The sequence below is a fragment of the Cetorhinus maximus genome, chromosome 14, assembly GCF_964194155.1.
Source record: "Cetorhinus maximus chromosome 14, sCetMax3.hap1.1, whole genome shotgun sequence".
Classification (NCBI taxonomy): domain Eukaryota; kingdom Metazoa; phylum Chordata; class Chondrichthyes; order Lamniformes; family Cetorhinidae; genus Cetorhinus; species Cetorhinus maximus.
Window position 1 is genome coordinate 22,323,098 of NC_135892.1, and position 24,631 is coordinate 22,347,728.

Consider the following 24,631-nt stretch of genomic DNA (forward strand, 5'->3'; position numbering starts at 1 on the left):
TCATGCTCTACTGCATGTCAATCTTAAAAGGACTGTGCAGTGCAACAAACAAGTCGCACACAGCAGTGGCAAAACACATTGCAGCCAATGAAGTACTTTTGAAACATAATTACTGTTGTAATTTAGGGAAACATAGTAGCCAAAAAGCACACAGCAAGCTCCTGCAAACAACAATGTAACTTGCTGTGCTTCCAGTAATTCTATGGGATCTTTTGCATTCACCTGAGAGGGCAGGTGGGGCCTCAGTATAACATCTGATCTGAGAAATGGACCTTCAACAGGGCAACGTTACCTCAGTACCTTTTTAAAAATTCTTTCATGGGATGTGAGCATCACTGGCAAGGCCAGCGTTTTGTTGCTTGTCCCTAATGGCCCTTGAAGGTGATGGTGAGCCTCCGCCTTGAACCGCAGCAGTCGATGTAGATACACGCACAGTGCTGTTAGGGAGTTCTAGATTTTTGACCCAATGACAGCAATAAATGTTGGCCAGGATACTGCAAGAACTCTTGCTTCAACTCTGTCATCTTGTTCCAGTGCACTGGGAGTGTCAGCCTCAATTTTATATTTGAGCCTCTTGAACCCAGGACCTTCTGACTCAGATGTGAGTGCTATCACTATGAAATAAAACCTAGATATTTGTAGGGTGTGTAGCATATTTTATATTGTGCCACGCAATCCCCTTGATAACTGGTTTTGGCTGCTTGCCAAATGTGAAAGTGAAAATATGCCTTTCCATGTCTTTTCCAAGGCAGTTTTACTTTTGACCTGTATCTGTTTTTTTAAAAAAAATATTCCCATACCTTTAGGGAAACCAGCAGGAGCACCGTTAGGACCCTTGCACAATGCAGTCATATCTCATGCGTATGTAGGTGCGTGCAGGGATATTGTACTCTGTTCTGTATTGCACAACCTCCTCCTTATAGGTGTAACTGTGTAGCCTAATTTGATTCCCTCATTTCTGAAGCTGCCACTTTATACTGGTGGAGGGGAATTTAGCAATAACAGAAAAGTTTGCACAAGAGGGCTGTAGATTTTGCATGTGTCTGGAGCTTCGAATCAGTTCCATTGCACAAGTAGATTAAAGGAAGACTTTGTAAAATCTGGCAAAAAATAAATGGCTTTTATGGTTTTTAGGCTTCGTTCATACTTTTCTCATGCTTGGACAACTCCTGTAACCATGAGTTGTTTCTTTTTTATTTACGTAAGAGAAAGTCATGATCTATATACTTCTTGGGGATATTATATGGATCCTGCTCTTGGAAAATCTGAAAATTGACCATAGTCAACCCTTCAGTAAAGAGGCCTCAGGCAGCACTGATGACTTGTACAAGGGCAAACTCAGCCATGTTATGCTCCCGGAACTTCCAAAAACTCATTAAACAAATGAGTCCAGTTTGGTAAAGATAGGTTCTGGTGTTATAGCTTTACCTCTGAATCAAGCTCAAAGAACCAGGCTCTGCATCCTCTCCAGGTTGTAGCCCTTTAGTTAATTGACATAAAAGGGTTCTGCTGCATTAGAAAGGGCAGATGAGGGTCATTTAAGACCTGGTTATATGATGGGCTGTATTATGTTAAGTGAAGTGTAGCTGTAATAGCATGTGAAGCAGAGCTAGCAACACTTTGTTTCTTTGCTGTATATCATCCCAGTTGAGTACAGTAGTGCTTTGGTTATAATACTGGACTTGTAATCCTGTAGCCTGGACTAATAATGCAGATACGATAGGCCGGATTTTCCTGCCCCGAACTGGGATGGAACAGAGGCAGGACATCAAAAATTGGCAGCCTGCATTATAGTCTGCTGTCTCCAACTCTGACTCTGCTGACTTGATTGAGATCAGAAAAGAGGACAGGGTGGGCGTGAAAGTGGTCACCCGCCTTGTTAATTGCGTGAGTTGAGGTCATTGGGGAGCAAGCTAAGAACTTACCTTCTGACTTCCCAAGATTTTCATGGAGGCAGGTGGTGATTAGAAGCTCCCTGAAGCTGGCCAGCTGCAGCCTGGCGGGAACAGGGCTGCAGTGTCGAAACAATGTTATTTGATGGAGAAAAAGTAAAAGTTTGGACAGAAAAAGTACTGAGCAGCAATGAAATTTTAATAACCTGCCTTTCCCTACCCTATCCTAGATCGCAGCATTCCATCTGCCCTGGTCGCTTTGAGGATGAAGTTCCCCTCTTTTTTTTGTTGTTCTTTAAGACCATGCACAGATGACAGCCACAGCAATGGATCTGAATCCATTATCATCTGACTCAGGCGCGAGTACTGCTAACTAAGCCATCACTGACATAGTTGGAAGACAAGCAGGTCATAGCACTGACGAGTTTTGTTTTACCTGTGTTGAAATCATCAATTTCTGGTGATATTAAATGGGGAAAATTGTGTTTTGTTTTAATAGTTAACGTTGGTGATTATATCCAGGCTGTGTTGGATCGAAACATGGCTGAGAATATATCCCGTGTGCTGTACCCCAACGATAATGTGAGTATGCCATCCACTACCTCTATTAAACTTCCACTTTTATCAAGGCGATTCCAAGCTTTTCTGTGGAATGCTCTCCCCTCCTCCACTTCCTGTAGACAATGGTGGAATTTAGTTCCTGCAACAGAGGTTTCCCCCACCATAAGACCATAAGACATAGGAGCAGAAATTAGGCCATTCGGCCCGTCGAGTCTGCTCCGCCATTCAATCATGGCTGATAAGTTTCTCAACCCCATTCTCCCGCCTTTTCCCTGTAACCTTTGATCTCCTTACCAATCACCAGTTGGAGACCGGTGGGAGCCCCGCGTCACTTTTGATTGGGTGGCTTGGCACTATTTAGGTGTAGTCAGGCACTTAACTGGCCAGTCTCCCAAGCAATCAAGGCCCCCAGGAACTTCCAGCCAATCAGAGACTGACAGCTTTCCATTACTGGTATCACCATCAGGTGCCAGTAATCCTCTGAGGCCCTCACAATGGATTATCACTGGATTCCTGATGAGTAGGGTGGAGTTGCGAGCTGGTGAAAGGGGGTGGCTTTACAGTGGCTACTGACAATGGGAGTCTTGATGGATGACCCTAGAATGAGTGCAGAGGTGAGCTGGACGGAAGGCCTGCCTCAGTGCTCAGGCACTGCATTGAGGTTTAAAAAAAAAACGATGAAACATAAAACAGCCCTCCAGCCTCAACCCCCCATGCATTCCCCATGCCACCTCATGCTCCACACCCATCCTCCCATGGCTCCTCATACCCTCCATGTCAACCTAGCCCCTCTACACACCCCCATGGCCCTTTATAGCTCCTATGCCATCTTAGTTCTAACTCATGCCAACCCATGCTCTCCCACCCACCGCCCTTTGCTTTTACACCCTCCATGCCAACTCACCCAGTATCCATCAAAAGTGGGCCTCAGGACCTATGCTGAGATTAAATAAAGTTCTAAGTGTCTGTTGCAGACTTTAGTTTTTAAAATAATACTCTCATTCATAAAAACCCATTTACTACCTTTCCAATCCTTCAACTGCATAATCCCTTATAAAAACAAACATTGGAATTCATAGTCCCACTTCAAAGAGTCTATAACCACTTGTAGTTATCAACCTATGAATTGGCAGGCAATCTACTGTGATAATGGAAGGTTGTGAAATCAGTCATGTAACACTAATCCAGTAAAGATAACCCTCAGGTTAATGTTAATAGGCCGTGTGAAATAGCAAGCGATGGTTTTTTTAAACACGCCACTTTTTTTTCAAATATTTAGAGGCCTGTAGGCCTAAATGCCTTGACAACTTGACTGTTGCTTTTGACTGTTCCAATGAGTTTATGCACATTCATGTCCACTTTTAACAATCCTGAGGGCACTTTATCTTTCCTAAAGGGCAGCTTACCTCTCCCAAAAGGCACCTGACATCCTCCAAAGGTGTCCTGGGATCCTATCCAAAGGGGTACCTCAGTTCTCCACAGGAGTTCGCAAAGTTGACCTGCTACTGCCAGGTCTAATCTGCAAACGTAGTGTTTCCCTGGCTAATGAATATCAGACATGATTGGAGGCAGCTGCTGTTTACATGGACACCTGCCTCCTCTCCATCATTGCAAAAATCCAGGCTTCAGCGATGGCCACTCCAGGTGTATAAAGGACATATGCTAGCTGATCTTCTACAGTGGTCTTCTTGGAAAGTCTGGCCTTGGGCACTTGAGGAAAGTAGCTACAATATGTGTAACCTCAAGTCAATTATCATGGTTACAGCATTGTAGATATTGTATTACTGGACTAATAACCCAGGGACCTAGATTAGTAATCCAGAGAAATCCAAACATGGCAGTAAGAGAGCTTGAATTTAGTTTTTAAAATCTGGAACTGAAAAGACAAGATGAATACAAGTGACCTTTGAACTTTAAGATTTAGATCTCTGAGGGATGAAAGGAATCCAACCCAAACTATTTTTCCTGTAAAGGAAATTGAGAGGGAATATGATAGAAATGTTTAATATTTTGGAAGGGTTACATAATTTGTCGTGTGCAGACTTTAAGCTTGGGGGGGGGGTGTCGTTTACAAGTTAAGGACAACAAAAGAAAATTGGAAATGCAAGAGGAACTTTTATTTTAACCAAAAGGTTGGTAACTATGTGGAACGAATTACTGGTGTGAGAGGTGGGACAAAATTTTTTTATGGATTTCAAGAAGCAACTGGACATGCTCTTGTCAATGAGTGGGATTCAGGTTTACTAGAAATGAGCCAGGTGAATAGCTTGATTAGGGGAGATAGATGGACCAAAGGTTGTCATCTTCCTCTTCTGCTTGAAATGCTTATTATGTAATATGTGACGGTGACACAGTGCTATCTGCCTCACACCCCACCCCCCTCCCCTCCCCCACTTACCAAATGATTGGGCCCATGCAGTACAGTGGGACTATATTGCTGTTTTAGTACATTTGCCTTAAGTTTGTTGTTGGCCTTGTGACAGAAATATCATCATACTATTTAGTTCTTTGAAGGTAAAGAGCTCCGTCTAAAGCAAGAATACTTTGTGGTAGCCGCCTCACTCCAGGACATTATCCGTCGCTTCAAGTCTTCAAAGTTTGGCTGTCGGGATCCAGTCCGAACTTCGTTTGAAACATTCCCAGACAAGGTAAGCTTACCCAAGGATGATGCATTAGCAGAAATCACGTGGAATATAATTGAATATACTGTGCAGTACATCACCATCAACATCCTGGGAGTTGCCGTTAACCAGAAATTTAACTGGACCAGCTACATTAATACTGTGGCTACAAAAGCAGGTCAGGCAGGGCAATTCTGCACTGTGTAACTCATCTCTTGACTACTCAAAACATTTCCACTACAAGGCACAAGTCAGGAATTCTCTCTTAATTGCTTGGGTGAGTGCGGATTAAAACAGCACTCAAGAAGCTCATCAGCACCCAAGGCAAAGCACAAAGAGAAATTGGCTCCCTATGCACCTGCAGCACACCATGGCTGTAGTGTGTACCATCTACAAGATGCACTAAGTAGCTCATCTAGGCTTCTTCAACAGCACCTCTTAAATCTGTGACCTCTAACACCAAGAAGGACAACGGCCGTGAGCATTTGAGAACACCACCCCCAATCTGCACAGCATCCTGACTTGGACACATATCATGAGTTCTGAAGAAGCGTCATATCGGACTCTTAACTTTGTTTCTCTCTCCAGATGCTGCCAGACCTGCTGAGTATTTCCAGCACACTTCCTCCTTTTATTTCAGATTTCTAGCATCCCCAATATTTTGCTCTTATCACTGTTTGCTAGATCAAAATCTTAGAACTTTCTATCTAACAGCACTGTAGGAGTACATTTACCACAAGGACTGTAGCAGTTTAAGAAGGGGGCTTATCACCCACTTCTGAAGCACAACTTGGGATGTGCAATAAATACTGGCCTTGCAGCCACATCCTCATGCACAGAATGAATACGTTCATAAAAAAAACCACAGTACTATTATGAAGAAAAGCAGGGGAATTTCACCACCCACCCCACCCCCACCAGCAATATTTATTCCTCAATCAACATCACTGAAATGGATCATCTGATCGTTATCACATTGCTGTTTGTGGCATCTTGCTCTGTGCAAATTGGCTCCTGCATTTCTCACGTTACAACTGTCACTACACTTGAAAATACTTACTTGACTCCAAAAGCACTTGGTATGTTGTAGGGACATAAAAGATGCTATAGAAATGCAAGTTTCTTTTTTGGTAAATATATGCTTCAAAAGCCACCAACGCTTCCAATAGACATAGAATGGTTACAGCGTAGGAGGCATGACAAGGTAGATATAGATAGGACCTGTCTGGTGAGTCAAGAGCCAGGGGACACAGTCTCAGAATAAGGGGCAGACCATTTAAAACTCAAATGAGGAATTTCTTCACTCAGAGGATGGTGAATCTTTGGAATTTTCTACCCTAGAGGGCTGTGGAAGCTAAATCATTTGAGCATTTTCAAGACAGAAATCGATAGATATCATGGGATATGGGATAACACAGGAAAGTGGCGCTGAGGTAGATGATTAGCCATGATCTAATTGAATGGCGGATCAGGCTTGACGGGCCAAATGGCCTACCCCTGTTCCTATGTCCATTGGGCTGTGGAGCCCATGCTGGCTCTCTGCAAGTGAAATGTAGATAGCCTGACCCCTCTACCATTTCACTGTTGCCCAACATTTTTTCCTTTTCAAGTGCTTATCCAATTCTCTTTTGAAAGCTATGATTGAATATGCTTCCACCACCTTTTCAGGCAATACATTCCAGATCGTAACGACTCAGTGTTGGAAAAAAAATTCCCTCCGTATAGCCTTCGATTCCTTTGCCAATCATTTTAATTCTGTGTTCGTTTCTCAACATGTCCACCACTGGGAATAGTTTCTCCCCATCTACTTTGTTTAGACCCCTCACAATTTTGAACACCTATCAGATGTCCTCTCAGCATTCTCTTTTCAAGTGAACAACCCCAACATCTCCAGTCTATCCACGTAACTGAAGTCCCTTATCCCTGGAACCATTCTTGTAAATCTTCTCCAAACCCTCAAAGTATTCACATACTTCCTAGAGTGCAAAGCCCAGAATTGGACACAATGCTCCATTTGAGGCTGAACCATTGTTTCACAAAGGTTCATCATAATTTCCCTGTTTTTATGCTCTGTGCCTCTATTTATAAAGCCCAGCATCCAGTACGCCTTTTTAACCACTTTCTCAACCTATAGATCATGGATGGGCAGCTTGGATTTGCTCCTTGCAATTTTTGCGCCATGCAAGAACTTGGAACACTTCATATGTCTTGGGGGAACCACATATGTAGGAAGTGTTTCCAGCTGATTGAGCTTGAGTTCAGGATTTCTGAACTTGGTGGGCACCTGGAGGATAAGAGTTCTCTGGATTGTATGTTCCAGGAGGTCACCATACTGCAGGCAGTGTGTGTTCAGGATAGTAGATGGGTCACCATCCAGAAGAGTAGGAAGAGACAGGAAGTGCAGGAATCTTTTGGGGTGTGTGCCACACTCAAACCAGTACTCAGCATTGCAGACTGCTGGGAGTGATGACACCTTGAAGTTTTGCGGTCCAGCCCATGATAGCAATGGGCAATGGATTCCACAAGGGGAAATAGCATAGAACGAGATGCAGTTGTTATAGGCAATTTCATAGTTAGGGGGATTGATGGACACTTCTGTAACTGTCATCAAGTCCTGCATGGTCTGTTGCCTCCCCACTGCCAAAGTAAAGGACTTCACAGAAAGGGTGCAGGATATTTTTCAGGGGAGTGAGTGAGCCAGAAGTTGTGGTGCATGTCAGCCCTGCTGACATAGAGAGGGAAGGTATTGAGGCTCTGCAGTCAGATTTTCAGGAGTTGGGGAGGAAGTTGTGGAGGTCTTGTGGTGCAGTTGTTAGCATTCCTGCCTCTGAACCAAAAACCCTGGATTCAAAACCTGCCCCAGCACTTGATGGCCAAGGAAGGTGCATTCATAACGTAACCAAATGTGTTGACTATCAACCTGCAAATCCTCCCAATGCACGCTAATGGCAGGCAATAAAAGCAGGATCAATTCTTGGTCATCTGTGTAATGGAAAGGACATTGAAGCCTCCACCATTCTAGTACATGCATGTTGCCACAGCAACTCTGACTTCCTAACTGAACTGTAACACACCACCAACAGGGAGGAAGTTTAAAAAGTAGGACCTTGAAGGCAGTAATCTCTGGATTACTCCCAACTCTTAACAACTCTTTGACCTTTTGTTTATGACATCTTTTGCCATTTCTCCTTTGCCTCCACCTATCGCGGCCTTTTTTCCAGCTTCACTGGTTCCACCCCCCTTAATCTGTATATATTTCACCACATCTCTAACTCCCTTTAGATCTGAAGAAGTCATAAGGACTCAATTTTTTTTTTTAAAGTTACAGCACAGAAGGAGGCCATTCAGCCCATCTTGTCCATGCCAGCCCGAGGACACTCAGGTGCCCTTTCTAATCTCACCTTCCTGCACCCGGCCGATAGCCCTGCAGCTTACAGCACTTAAGGTGCAAATCCAGGTACTTTTTTAAAGGAGTTTAGAGTTGCTGCCTCTACCACCAACTTGGGCAGCAAATTCCAGACACCCACTACCCTCTGCGTAAAAAAGTTCTTCCTCGTGTCCCCCCTACACCTGCCCCTTATCTTGAATCTATGTCCCCTGGTGCTAGAATTCTCCACCAAGGGAAACAATTTTATCCTGTCCACTATCTATTCCCCTCATAATTTTGTAAACCTCAATCAAGTCACCTCTCAGCCTTCTTTGTTCTAAGGAAAATAACCCCAACCTATCCAATTTCTCCTTGTAGCTACACTTGTCTAACCCTGGCAACATTCTGTAAACCTCCTCTGCACTCTCTCCAGAGCTATTACGTCCTTCCTGTAATGTGGTGACCAGAACTGCACACAATACTGCAGTTGTGGCCTCACCAATGCTTTATACAATTCCAACTTTATATCCTTACTTTTATATTCTATACCCCTGCCAATGAAGGAGAGCGTTCCATATGCCTTCTTTACAACCTTGTCTACTTGAACTGCTGCCTTCAGGGACCTGTGTACTTGTACGCCAAGATCTCTCACTTCATCTACCCCTCTTAGTATATTCCCATTTATTGTGTAATCCCTGTAACTGTTCGACCTCCCTAAATGTATGACCTCACACTTCTCTATGTTAAAATCCATCTGCCACTTTACTGCCCACTCCACCAACCCATCTATATCATTTTGGAGATTATGGCTATCCTCTACACTATCCACTACTTGGCCAATCTTTGTGTCATCTGCAAATTTCCCAATCGTGCCCCCCACATTCACGTCCAAATCGTTAATATATAACACAAGCAGCAAGGGTCCCAACACCAGGCCCTGTGGAACACCACTTGAGACAACTTTCCATTCGCAAGGGCATCCATCGACCATTACCCTTTGTTTCCTGTTACAAAGCCAACCTTTTATCCAGTTTGCCACATTACACTGAATACATGGGCTTTTACTTTCCTGACCAGTCTGCCATGTGGGACCTTGTCAAATGCCTTGCTAAAATCCATGTACACAACATCCACTGCACTACCTTCATCAACCCTTCTTGTCACTTCCTCAAAGAATTCAATCAAATTTGTGAGGCAAGACCTTCCTTTAATAAATCCATGCTGATCATCCCTGACTAGTCCATGCCTTTCCATATGACAGTTAATCCTATCTCTCGGGATTGATTCTACTGAATTGCTCACCACCAATGTAAGACTAACTGGCCTATAATTGTTTGGCATTTCCTTTGATCCTTTTTAAACAATGGAACTTTGTCTGCATTTCTCCAGTCCTCCGGTACCTCCCCTGTATCTAGTGAAGATAGGAAAATCATCCTCAGAGCATCTGCTATCTCCTCCCTGACTTCCTTCAGCAGCCTCAGAAACAATCCATCTGGCCCTGGTGACTTATCAACTTTCAAGGATTTCAACCCTTCGAGTACTTCCTCTCTCTTTACGACTATCCTGTCCAATATCTCGCAGTGTTCCTCATGGACTACTATATCTATATCCTCCCTTTCCTTTGTAAACATGGAGACAAAATATTCATTCAAAACCCTTCCCACAGCCTCTGCATCTACACACAAGTTTCCATCTTCATCTCTGATAGGTCCCACTTTTTCCTTAACTAGCCTATTAGCATTAATGTATTGGTAAAACATCTTTGGGTTATCTTTAACTTTACTTGCTAATCTTTTCTCATGCCCTCTCTTTGCTTTCATTGTTTTCCTTTTTACTTTGTCCCTGCACTTCCTATATTCATCTAGGCTATCTGCAGTGTTTAGTTCTTTGTGCCTATCGTGTGTTTTCTTTTTCTGTTTGATCTTCCCCTGTATTCCTCTAGACAACCAGGGGGGTCTAGATTTGGCAGTACCACTCTTATTTTTCGTAGGGGACATGTCTACTTTGTACAATTAGGATCTTGCTTTTTAGTGCTTCCCACTGGTTTTCCATTGTTTTATCCTCCAGCAGTGCTGTCCAGTCCACCTCAGCCAAGTCCCTTCTCATTTCTGCAAAATTTGCCTTCCCCCAGTTCAAGACTTTTATTCCTGCCTTATCTCTGTCCTTTTCCATGGTAATGCTAAATCTAACTGAATTGTGATCACTGTCACCAACTGTCACTTCACTCACTTGCCCTTCTTCGTTCCCCAAGACTAGGTCTAGAATTGCATCTCCTCTCGTTGGGTTTGTCACTAATTGGTTGAAAAAATTTTCCTGGACACACTGCATGAATTTTTTTCCCTTAGTGCCCCTTATATTGTTTGAATCCCAGTTGATATTAGGATCGTTGAAGTCTCCTACTATTATTGCCAAGAGGTTCTTACAAGCAGAAATTTGCCTACATATTTGTTCTTCTATCTCCCTTTCACTATTTAGGGGTCTGTAGCTTACTCCCAGTAGTGTGACTGCCCCTTTTTTATTTCTAAGCTCAATCCATAAAGCCTCGTTTGTTAACCCATTTAGTATATCATCCCTTCTCACAACTGGAATTGATTCTTTAGCCATTAGTGCTACCCACCCCCCCTCTCCTTCTTTATCTCCTACTCTATCGTATCTAAAAACTGTATAACCAGGGATATTAAGCTGCCAGTTTTGTCCCTCCTTTAGCCAGGTCTCCGTTATAGCAATGACATCCTGCTGCCATGTGTCTACCTGTGCCCTTAACTCATCTACCTTGTTTGTAATACTCCTTGCATTGAAGTATAAATAGTTTAACCCCGTCAATTTCCCTTGCTGGACACTTTGTAAACTTTGCTTCTCCTGTAACTCCATGTCTATCACAACGTCCCTAGCTAATGTTCTACCTCCATTTTTCTGATCTGAATCTGACCTATCTGATCCTACTTCTGGGATCCCATCCCCCTGCCACACTAGTTTAAATACTCCCCAAGAGAACTACCAAAAGCCCCCGCAAGGACACTGGTCCCAGCTCTGCCTGGGTGCAGCCCGTCCAGTTTGTACAGGTCCCACCTTCCCCAGAACCAGTCCCAGTGCCTCAAGAATCTGAATCCCTCCCGGCTACACCATCTCTCCAGCCACGTGTTCATTTGGTCTATCCTCTTATTCCTGCTCTCGCTAGCATGTGGAACTAGGAGTAATCCTGAGATTACTACATTTGAGGTCCTGCATTTTAATTTATCTCCTAACTTCCTGTACTGAGCTTGCAGGTCCTCATCCTTTAGTTTACCTATGTCGTTGGTACCAATGTGTACCACGACCACTGGCTGATTCGCAACTCTTTTGAAGTAATTTCTCCTCATCTCAGTTCTAAATAATTGGCCCCTTATCCTGAGACTGTGCCCCTGTGTTTTAGATTCCCGACCAGCGAAAACAATCTACCCTATCGAGCCCCATCAGAATCTTGTACATTCTTCTAAACCCCAGAGAAAATAGACCCAATTTGCTCATCTTCTCACCATAGGAAGGCCCCCCCTCATCCCAGGGACCAATTTAGTGAACCTTCCAATATACATATATCCTAAATATGGAGACCAAAACTGCACACCGTATTCCAGATGTGCTCTCATCAAAACCGTGTACAACTCTAGCAAGACTTCTTCATTCTTCTACTCCAAATCCCTTGCAATAAAGGCCAAAAATAAGACTGGCAAAATTAGAATATGAAAATAGAATGGCAGTTAAGATCAAAAGAAAACAAAAACCCTGCTACCAGCATTTAAATAATAAGCTGGTAGTCAGAGGCGGGTTTGGCATTTTTAGGGATAAAGAAGGCTTCTATGCTTAGAGGTGCAGGGCAAGGCTAAGAATACTTAGTAAACACGGAAACAAAGTGTTATGGCAGGCGGATGGTAAATGCCAAGCTTCTCAATTCCCAGAGGGAAACTTGAAGCTGCTGCCACAACTATTTGCAATTTGTATTTATTTTGAGATGCGGGCTTTGAATTCAGTAAAAAGAAACCACCAACGCTTAATGGTTTTTTACAAAGCTAAATTAAACTCTTATTAATAAAAAAAAATTGTTTTAAGCACCTACATAGGTTTTCAAATTACTACTATGATAACTCCTAGCTCCCCTAGTTAATCTAACTTCCCAGTTACACCACCGTTAAGGCAACAGTAAAACACAGATTTAAACAAATCCAGGCAAAGCACACACCCTGGACAGTCGAATTCAAAGTGAATTTTTCCTCAGCTTCTGTTCTTTGTAGACAGCAACTTGAGGTTTTTCACACTTGTGTTAGATCTTAAAAATGCCTTCCCTTGCACACAACCTTCTCTCCTTTATACATATTTTTCCCTTTGAATGCAATTCCCATTGTTTTACTGTCATTGGGCTTTACCTCTCTAATAATAAAAATCTACCATAGTACCAATTTTACCAGTAATCTTTGGGAAAAATAAACACACTGTTTCTTAACTTCTCCTGACTAGGTGAAATATTTCACCCCTCTTTTGAATTCAGGCTACTCTGGTTTATTTAAAAATGCAAATGCTCCCTTTACACCTAACGTTCTAAAACTTCACCCATGTTTACCTATTTAGCATTTCAAACCTAGCTTCTCTTACATCAGAGCCTTCAGACCAGCTGTCTCTAATTCGGTTAAGTCCCACACACACATACATAGACACAGACCCCACTATTACTCCACAATAAATTCCAAATAACATTATGAAAATTATTATAGCCTCCTGACAGAAGTATTATTAAGGAAGAGGATACTGGCAAAATATCAATAGAAGCAAAGTGGTAGAGGTAATGGATAGGGCGAAAATTGATAAGCAAGATGTACAGGAAAGGCTGCTTTATGTTAGAGTGGAGTCATCTGGTCCGGATGGTTTGCATTCAAGGAAGTGGGTGTGCAGATAGCAGAAGGGCTTGCCATAATCTTCCCTAGATATGGGGGAGGTGCCAGATGCTCGGAAGAGTGGCAAAAGTGACATCCTTATTCAAGAAAGTGTTTAGAAATGTTCTTAGCTTCAGGCCAGTCAGCTTAACATCAGTGATGGATAAGGTTTTAGAAACGATAATTAAATTTTTTTAAAAACATGTACTTGGAGAGTTTTGAAATTAAGAGCCAGCACACATTTGTAAAAGGCTGATCGTGCTTGACAAGTTTAATTGAATTTTTTGATGAAGTAACAGAAGGTTAATGAAGGGAATTCAGTGGATGTTGTCTATATGAATTCTAAGAAAGCATTTGATAAACAACTACATAAAAGGCTGGTTAAGAAAACTTGAGTCATGGAATAGGAGAGTCCATGCCTGCTTGGATTAAAAAAATGACTTGACAGAAAACAATGAATCATGGTAAATGGCTGATTTTTCAGACTGGAGGATGGTAGATAGTGGTGTGTCCCAAAATTGAGAGCTAGGCCCACTGCTCTTTTGATAAATATACATGACTTGGATACTGAAAGACAGAATAAGATTTCAAAATATGCTAATGATGCCAAACTTGGAGGTGTGGCAAACGATAAGGATGATAACAATTACCTGCAAAGGGACAGAGATAGACGAGCAGAATGGCCAGAGAAGCAGCAAATGGAATTTTGTACAGAGAACTATGAGGTGATGCATTTTGGCAGAAGGGATAGGGAGAGGCGATATAGACTTAATGGCACAATTCTAAAGAGTGGTTCATTGAATTATAGAATATTTACAGCACAGAAGGAGGGTGTTTGGTCTGTCACATCTATGCAGGCTCTCTGTAAGAGCTACCGAGGTAATCCCATGCCCTTGCCTTTTCCTCACAGCCCTGTTTTTTTTCAATATCTCTTCAGACACTTATCCAATTCATTAACATAGATCTTTGAAGGTGGAGGGACTTATTGAGTTAGTCATTAGCAAAGCATATGGAATCTTGGGCTTCATAAATAGAAGTCCTGTGCACAAAAACAGGGTAGTTATGCTGAACCTTTTATGAAGCTTTGGTAAGACTACAACAGGAGTAATGCTTCCAGTTCTGGTCACCACGCCTTAGGAGGGAAGTGAGGGTCCTGAAGAGAGTACAGAGGAGATTTACCACAATGATCTTGGGGATGATGGATTTTAGCTCCAAGGTTAGATTGAAGAAGCTGGAGTTGTTCTTGGAACAAAGGAGTTTGAGGGGAGATTTGATAGAGTTTTACAAGATTATGACAGGTTTACATAAAGTAGACAAAAGCTGTTCTCTTAGCTGACTATACAAGGACAAGGGACATAAATTTCAGGTTCTGGGCAAGAAATCCAGGGGGGATGTGTGGAAGAACTTTTTTATGCAGTGAGTGGCAATGACCTAGAACACTTTGCTTATCAGGGTTGTGGAAGCAGAGATAATCAGTGACCGATGTCAAAAGAAAATAGGATGCGCGCTTGAGGGAAATAGACTTGCAAGGCTACGGGGATAGAGCAGGGGATGGAAGTGACTGGATTGCTCTCGTGAGCCGGGATGGACATGATGGATGAAATGAATGACTTCAGTGCCATTATGGCTCAATGACTTGTGCTATCTGCTTCTCAGTTTCTTCTCTGACCCCCTTTGTCTTTCCACTTGTCTGTCTCTCTTCTTTTTCTGTGACTTGTCTCTTTCATTCTCTTGCTTTTCCTCATCCTAGTCAGTGAAGCTGGCTTTATTCCTGACAAAAAAAAAACGCTGCACTGGTATAGTGATGATTCAGCAGGATAAACAAAATGCATAAATAATTGTTTTGACGCCACAGTTGACAGACTGCGAATGCTAATGGGGCTGATGCTGTGCCAAGTAGGAAGGGCAGGTTAAATTAATGTGAGTTATGAGAAATATACTTGCAGTTGGCGGCAAGGTTATGGAATCATAGAAGGGTTGAATCATAGAAGGGTTGCAGCACAGAAGGAGATCATTCGGCCTGTCTTGTCTGTGCTGTCTCTCTGTAAGAGCAACTTAGAACATAAGAAATAGGAGCAGAAGTAGGCCATTCGGCTGCCCTGCCATTCAATAAGATCATGGCTGCTCTGTCCCAGGCCTCAACTCCTCTTTCGTGCCAGCTCCTCATAACCCTTAACTCCCCGATATTTCAAAGATCTATCTACCTCCACTTTAAATACTTTCAGTGATCTCGCCTCCACAACTGTCTGGGGTAGATAATTCCAGACATTCACTGCTCCCTGGGAGAAAAAATTCCCTTGCATCTCAGTCTTAAGTGAGTGTCCCCTTATTCTGTAACTATGTCCCCTAGTTTGAGATTCCCCCACTTGTGGAAACACCTTCTTCTCAACATCTACCCTGTCAAGCCCCCTCAGAATCTTGTACATTTGAATAAGATCACCCCTCATTCTTCTAAATTGCAATGAATAAAGGCCTGACCTGTTTAGCCATTCTTGATAAGTCAACCCCTTCATCCCAGAAATCAGCCTAGTGAATCTCTTTTGAATGCCAGTATATCCTTTCTTAAATACGGGGACCGAAACTCTACACTACTCCAGGTGTGGCCTCACCAACACCCTGTACAGTCGTAACAAGACACCCCTATTTTTAAACTCCAACCCCCTAGCAATACAGGCCAAAATTCCATTTGTCGTCTTAATTACTTGCTGCATATGCAAGCTAACTTTGTTTTATACGCAAGAACACCCAGATCCCTCTGTGCTTCACTTTTTGGAGTCTCTCTGTTTAAATAATAGTCTGCCTTTTGATTCTTCCTCTGTCAATTTCCTACATTAAACTCCGTCTGCAAAGTTTTTGCCCACTGACTCAACCTGTCTATATTCCCTTGCAGATTTCTTATGTCCTCATCACAACATGCCCTTCCACCTTTGTCGTCAGCAAGTCTGGATGCATTACAGTCTGCCCCCTCCTCCAAGTCATTTAATAGATGTAGTAAATAATTGAGGCCCTAGGACTGATCCTTGTGGCACTCCACTAGTTACATCTTTCCAACCTGAAAAAGACTTATTAATCCCAACTCTGTTTTCTGTGTGTTAACCAATCCTCAATCCATGCTAATACACTACCCCTAATACCGCGAGCTCCTATCTTGTGCAATAACATTTTTATGTGGCACCTTATCAAATGCCTTCTGGAAATCTAAATACACTACATCTACCAGTTCCTCTTTATCAACGCTGTTTGTTATATCCTCAAAGAACTCTAGCAAATTTGCCAAACATGATTTCCCTTTCACAAAACCATGTGGACTCTGTTTGATTGCGTTAAGCTTTTCTAAATATCCTGCTATTTCTTCCTTAATAATGGACTCTAGCATTTTCCCAGTGACAAATGTTAGGCTGATTGGCCTATAGTTTCCTGCTTCTTGTTTTCCTCCCTTCTTGAACAGGAGCATCACATTAGCGGTTTTCCAATCCGCTGGGACCCTCCTGAGTTCCGGAATGATTTGACCAATGCCTCCACTATCTCTGCAGCCACTTCCTTTAAAACCCTTGGATGCAGGCCATCAGGTCCTGGCAATTTGTCTGCCTTTAGTCCCATTAGTTTGTCAAATACTTTGTCCCTCATGATAGAGACTGTTACAAGATCTTTCCTCCCATTAGCTCCTCGCTTATCTGATATCTTTGGGATGTTTATAGTGTCCTCCTCCATGAAGACTGATGCAAAATATTGGTTTAAATTATCTGCCATTTCCTTGATCCCCATTATCAATTCTCCATTCTCATTGTCCAAGGGTCCCATGCTCACTTTAGTCACTCTTTCTTTTTATATACCCATAGAAGCTCTTGCTGTTTGTTTTTATATTTCTTGCTAATTTACTTTCATAATCAGCTTTCTTCCTCTTTATTAGTTTTTTAGTCATCCGCTGCTGGTTCCTAAAAAAGAAATTCCTAATCCTCTGGCCTACCATTAGTTTTTGCCACTTTGTATGCCTTAGTTTTTGATTGGATACTCTCCTTGACCACCTTTGTTAACCACGGGTGGTTCATTCTTCTCATCAAGTCCTTAATGAGTCCCATTTGTCTGTCTTTTCCCTATAGCCCTGCAATGGTTTTCTCTTCAGATAATTGTTCAATTTTTTGATAGCCATGATTGCATTTGTTTCCTCCTCCACTTTCAGACAGAGCACTCCAGATCCTTCCCTAACCACTTGCAGTGTAAACAAAAGTTTTTCCTCCTGTCACCATTTCTTCTTTTGCCAATCACCTTAAATCAGTGCATTCTAGTTCTCAATCTTTCTGCCAATGGCAACAGTCTCTCTTGTCCTTATCAACTTTGCCCAGACTTCTCATGATTTTTAGCATTTCTATCTAATCTCCTCTTAATTTTTTCTTCTCCAAGGAGAACAGTCCCAGCTTCTTCAATCTACCCATGTAACTGAAGTTCCTCATTCCTGCAACCATTCTTGCGAATCTTTTCTACATCTTATCCAATGCCTTCACTTCCTATCTAAAACCTGTTGCCCAGAATTGGACACAGTACTCCAGTTTAAGCTGAACCAGAGTTTGTAAAGGCTTATCATAACTTTCTTGCTTTTGTTACTTTATGCCCCTACTTATAAAGCCCAGGAATCTCGTATGCATTATTAAATGCTTTCCCAGCCAGCCCTGCTTTCTTCAGTAATTTGTGCATGTGTACTGCTCCCCCCCCCCCATTCCTCTGCACCCTCTTTAGAATTGTACTCTTTATTTTATATTACCTCTTTTTCTTCTTACCAAAGTGAAACACTTCAGGATGTAAAAGATATTCTATTCACAGCAGCAAGGCATATTCCATGATGGAGATGGCTCGTGCAGTTATATAAAAGAAGACTCTTGCTTTTATATAGCACCTTTCATGACCCCAGGCTGTCTCAGGCTGCTTTAAAATGTAGCACTTTTTGAAGCGAGGCTACTGTCGTAATGTAGGAGACATGGAAGCCAATTTGCACACGGCAAGTTCCCACAAACCTCGATGGGATGACGACCAGATAAACTGTTTTCTTTAGTGATGTTGAATAAATATTGACCAGAACATCGGGGAAAGCGGCTCTGCTCTTATAAATAGCATCAAGGGACCTTTTCATCCACCTGAGAGGATTAATGTCTCCGAAAGGTAACATTTCCGACATTGAACAACTTCCTTAGTACACCACTGAGAATGGCAGCACAGGTTACATGTTCAAGTCTCTGGAGTGGGTCTTGAAACTACAGCCTTCTGACTCAGAGGCAAATATGGTGCCTACTGCTGAGCCACAGGGTAATACTAAAATGACTTGCATACAAGTAGGGGAAGTAAAGCTGCCAACTTACAAGTGAGAGAATGAACACTCACCCTATTTTCCAATTAATGGACTGACCTGGAGTCAAACTCGGAATGACGAATTGCATTTATGAACTGTGTGTGGGGAGTTGCTCAGAGTCTTTGTACTCCTCCCACTTCACTCTTCAGTGAGCCTGATGATCTTATTGATTCACTAAAAGGTATTAAGGTTGATGTTCCTTTGTTCACAGGTCGCCATTCAGCTCAATGATACCCATCCTGCCTTGGCCATTCCCGAGCTGATGCGAATCCTAGTAGATGTGGAGAAGCTGGATTGGGAAAAGGTATAGGTTTGATGAGTAATTTCTATTTCTAATATTCAAATAAATAAACGCCATCCTTGGCACTTTATAACAAAAGCAACATGCATTTATATATTCCCTTTAATGTAGTAAAACATCCAAATATGCTTCATAGGAACATTATCAAAAACAAATATTAGGACAGGTAACCGAAGCAGCTTGGTCATAGGGATAAGTTTCATGAGTTACAAGTTTCATTTAGTTTGAGATGCTGACCGTCCATCCTATAGAATCTCTAATTAATGTTCTGTTCAGGAATCTTAAAAGCAAAATTTAGTTTCTGTGAGTGAATATTTTCTTGTTGGACCTGGTCTGGCTGTGACCTAGCCTATTGTGCATGGGATTTCCAGCAATCTGTTCTGACAGATGCCTATCCTGAGCCCACATCAGGGAGGCCGCCTCTCAGTTGTGCTTTTGCATCAAAAGCCTTCCTATCTTAAGCAGCTAGTTTTTGACCAGTAAAACCCAATTGGTTCACTAACGTTCTTTAGAGAATGAAACCTGCACCCTTACCCAGCCTGGCCTACATCTGACTTCAATTCCACACCAGTGTGGTACACTCTTAACTATCCCTTGAAGTGGCCTAGCAACCACTCAGTTGTGTAAAACTTTATCAGGGCATCCAGAGATTGTGTAATTAAAAGGCAGCCATTCCAAACAAAAGGCTTAAGTTCAATTTCCAATGAAAATGCAGCTGCCATCGATGACATACAATCATTAGAGATGGTTAAGAGCATTTGTTCTTGTTTGGGAAGGGAGAAGAGACGATAACAGCACAGTGAGGAAGCATGGCACCGCATTATGTGTCTGACGCAATTTGTGCCACCCTTTTTTTCGGACAATGTGCCTTTAATTGAATTGAGAGGGGAAGAGGGAAAATAATCCAGTAACCATTTGTATCAAAACTTTTTTGGTTTGAGAAGTCTGTTCCAGTGTTGTTTGTCTCTAACCTACAATAGGTTCTCACCCGTTCATTCTTGGGATCCAAACATCACTGGTAAGGCTGTCAATTATTGTCCATTTCTTGTTTCCTTGAAAAGTTGGTGGTGAGCCTTCATCTTAAGCTGCTACTGTCTGGGTTGGATAGTGCTTTGATACAAATGAATGGCTAGCTAGGCCATTTGAGAGGGCATTTAAGAATCAAGCACATTGATGTGGGATTAAGAGTCACATATAAGCTGGACTGGGTAAGGACAGCTGGTTTCCTTCCCTAATAGGACATTAGTGAACCAGTGTGTTTTACTGGCCTTAAACCGGCTGCTTAAAGCAAGTAAGCCAGGCGAATGATTCTGAAATGATACATTTGTGATCACCTGTTTCTGCCAGTGGTCACCAACTAGATAGGGGGTGCTGCTAATTCTCCTTTTTTTGTTTAAAAAGGATCACTTAGGACTGGAGTCTATTAAGTGGGAATGGCCAGATGATTGTCTGAAGTATCACTTAAAATAAGATCACCGAGTGTGCACATAGACCATCTAGTTCACCTCCTACCATTCTGGTATTCATACGGTTGACTTACCATAGCAATCAATCTCTATCAATTAGTCTACAGCATACCCAGACATGAGATGAGGAAAATCCCAATGGTGGAGAGCTTTGGGAATCATAGGACCAAACTTATCTGAATTACCAAAGCATTTACACTTATCACATATTGTGTCTCAAATTACTTATACTGTATGATTTTTTTTCCCCTTTTTTTTCTCTTGAAAGGCATGGGATATAACCAAACGAACGTGCGCTTATACCAACCACACAGTGCTACCTGAGGCTCTGGAACGCTGGCCAGTTCACATGTTCGAGCGTCTTCTGCCGAGACACTTGCAAATCATCTATGCAATCAACCAGCAACATTTAGACGTAAGAAATAGTAAAACAATTTCCACATACTCTTATTCATTTTCCCTTGCTTCCCTCAGCTCTTTACTTCACTCAGTTTTCCATTGCCTGGGATGAGAGGCTGAGTAAATTGGGCCTTTATTTTCTGGAGCTTCGAAGAATGAGAAATATTCTAATTGAAACATACAAGATTCTGAAGGGGCTTGAGAGGGTAGGTACTGACAGGTTGTTTCCCAGACTGGGGAATCTAGAACGAGGGGACACAATTTCAGGATAAGGGGACGATCATTCAGGATTAAGATGAGAATTTTCTTCACTCAAAGGATTGTGAATCTTTAGAATTCTCTATTGCTGAGGGTTGTGGATGCTCCATTGTTGAATACACTTAAGGCTGGAATAGACAGTTTTTTGATAAGGAGTTAAGGCATATGGAGAGGGGGCAGGAAAGTGAAGTTGAACTCCAAGATCAACCATTATCGTATTGAATGGCAGAGCAAGCTTCTTGGGCTGTGTGGCCTTCTCCTCCTACCTCTTGTGTTCTTCTGTCCTTTGCACTTGCAGGTTTATAAAATCCAGGCTTGGCTTCACCTGATTATTGGCTTCCTGACTTATTTACTCCCTTCAACCTTGGAGGTATTCTACACGATGGGCCTTGAGGAACAGGATTAAGCAATTCAACCCCTCGAATCTGTTCCGCTATTTTTATTTGTGGCTAGGAAGAGAGTCCCAGGTTCTCAATTTTTAAAAAAATAAACAATGAGAAGGATGAAATCATTTGGATTCACAAAGCTTTATGCATAATTAATTCGAGGAGGGCTCATAGAAATTTATTTTCTAAAAACACTCCAATTCAACAGTGCATCTGTAGTGGAGGAAACGTAGCAGCTGGAGCTATCATTTGCCTTAAAATTGTTATATATGTTCGTATCATGAACATATCTAATAGGAACATAAGAAAAGGAGTATGCCACACAGGCCCTCAAGCTATTCTGCCATTCAGTAAACCAACGCTGGAGAGGATCCAGAAGAGTCTAAAGCATTGTTTCAAGAGAGAAGGGAGGAATTGAATGGGGTGCTCTCCTTTGGCTGAGGTTTGAGATGGTGTGTCCACTCCCCAACCCTAACAACAGACTACAAAAGAGGCTATTGACAAGGGTCCGGGAGCTGCCAGCCTGTCCTTTGATGGCACAGACAGGAGATTGTTTTGATCTAATTCAGTGGGTCACACACTGGCTTTGCACCCCATCCAATGTTACTTTCCATTGAGTTCAGTGAAGAGTTTATTTGGAGCTGGTGTAAAATCAGTCCTACAGCTGATCCAGTCCATTTTCCAATAGGCAGATTAGGTTAAACTTAAGTTTGATAAAGCTTCAAGTTCAACATGAGACAGAAATTCAACAGTATACTCTCTGCATCGGAGGACATGTGGCAAATGCAAATGTCAATCACCTTATAATTGCATGCATTCATGATGAATTTAATGATAACAAGAGCAACCCTTGAGCCCTGTTCTGCCATTCAGTTAGATGATGACTGATTTATCCTTAATTCCATTTACTCATTTACTTAACCCTTAATTCCCTTACCCAACAGAAATCTATCAATCTCAGTCTTGAAATTTTTAATTAACCTATCCTCGACAGCTTTTTGGGGGAGAGAATTCAAAAATTCTACTACCCTCTCATGCAATCATAGAACAGTACAGCGTAGAGGAGGTCATTTGGACCATTGAGTCTGTGTCACGCTGTTGAAGAGAAGTTCAGTTAGTCGCACTTTGCCTCTCTTTCCCTATATCCCTGCAATTCCTTCCTTTTCATGTTTTTCCCCTTTGAAGGCTATTATTAAATATCTATGAGGCAGTATATTCCAAACCTTAACCACTCATCACACAAAAATGCTTTTCCTCATGTCCCTCCTGCTTCTTTTACAATCATCTTAAATCTATGTCCTCTGGCTATCAACCCTACAGCTATTGGGAACAATTTATCTTTATTTACTCTATCTTAACCATTCATACATTTAAACACACCTCTGCCCTAAAGAGAACAACTTCATCTTCTCCAATCTATACACAATAACCCCTCATTCCTGGAAGCATCCTAGTAAGCCTCTTCTATGCTTTCTCCAAAGCCTTCACGCCCTTCCTAAAGCATGATGCCCAGAATTGGACACAGTATTCATGCTTGGACCGGCATAGTGTTTTGCATAAGATTAGCGTAACTTCCTCGCTTTTGTACTCTTGCTTCTATTAATAAAACTCAGGATCCCATAAGTTTTATTAACTGCTTTGCTATCCTGTCCTGCCACCTTCAAAGTTTTGTGCAGAAGCACCCCCTTTAAAATGGTTCCACTGAGAATGCAGAGAGATAATACATGTATTCTGCCAAAATTTATCACTTGCATTGAATGTCATCTGTCATGTATCCACTATTCCAGCAACCTGTCTGTGTCTTTTTGAACTCTTACAATCTTCCTCAATGTTTGCCACATTTCCAAATTTTGTCATCTACAAGTTTTGAAATTGTCATGTACCCCCAGGATCAAGTGATTCATGTATCTCAAAAACAGCAGTGATCCCAGTACTGAACCATGGGCAATATCATTGTATACCTCCCCACAGTCCGAAAAGCAGTCATTCACCACAACACTGCTTTCTATTCCTTAGCTAATTTTCCTCAGCCAATTTTGTATCCAAGCTGCTGTTGTATCTTTTATCCCATGGGTTTCAATTTTGCTAGAAGTTCTTATACACAACATCAACTGCACTGTCCTCATCCACTGTTGCCACACCCAAAAACCTCAATCACTTTAGTCAAGCACCATTTGCCCATACCAAATCTATGCTGGCTCTCCTATATTAGTCCATTCTTGTCCAAGAGGCTGACAATTTTCTTCTGAAATATCAATTCTAAAAACTTCCCCACACCAGTGTTAAACCTATGATTGGCAGGTTTATCCTCCAGTCTTTTGGCATAAGTCCCATCTCAAAGGAAGATTGGAATGTTGTAGCCAGCACCTTTGCAATCTCTGCCCTTCCCTCAACCTGTTGACCTATCTACTTGTAAGTGCTGCCAATCTTTCAGGTACAACCTTTTTTATTTTTATCTCATCCAGTAGCCTGGCAACCACCGCATTTGCCATAGCTTTGGTAATGCCCTCATGCTTGGTAAGCACTGATGCAATGTTTTCATTCAGTACCTTGGCCACGCCCTCTGCCTCCACCAGTAGATCTCTATTTTGGTCTTTAACTTGCACCATTGCTTCTCCTGCAAGCAGATTAACAGTAAAGGGCTGTCACAGGCTTTTGGATTCCCTTTTATGTTAGCCAACAATCTATTCACATATTGTCTTTGCCCTTTTATTTCCTTTTTTACTTCTACTTTGCACTTTTTATATTCAACCTGACTCTCCCTTTTATATTCAACCTGACTCTCCCTTTTATATTCAACCTGACTCTCCCTTTTATATTCAACCTGACTCTCCCTTTTATATTCAACCTGACTCTCCCTTTTATATTCAACCTGACTCTCCCTTTTATATTCAACCTGACTCTCCCTTTTATATTCAACCTGACTCTCCCTTTTATATTCAACCTGACTCTCCCTTTTATATTCAACCTGACTCTCCCTTTTATATTCAACCTGACTCTCCCTTTTATTATTAAGCTGGTATCTGTCATGCACCTACCTTTTCTGCTTCATTCTACTGCTTACCTTTTGTTGTCTTTCCTTTTCCCCTTGTAGGAATTTACTTAGACTGTACCTGAACTATCTTCTTTAAAGGC

The 24,631-nt window shown here is 42.0% G+C and overlaps 1 protein-coding gene across 1 annotated transcript in view; it reads left to right on the forward strand.

Moving 5' to 3' along the window:
• The window catches only part of pygb (phosphorylase, glycogen; brain), a 109,495-nt gene that overhangs the window by 40,149 nt on the left and 44,715 nt on the right, over window positions 1-24,631 (forward strand). Inside the window, exons 7-10 of the mRNA XM_078556643.1 lie at window positions 2,392-2,474; window positions 4,958-5,101; window positions 18,898-18,990; window positions 20,722-20,868. Of these exons, the coding sequence (XP_078412769.1) occupies window positions 2,392-2,474; window positions 4,958-5,101; window positions 18,898-18,990; window positions 20,722-20,868 (467 nt within the window). The remainder of the gene's footprint in view (window positions 1-2,391; window positions 2,475-4,957; window positions 5,102-18,897; window positions 18,991-20,721; window positions 20,869-24,631) is intronic.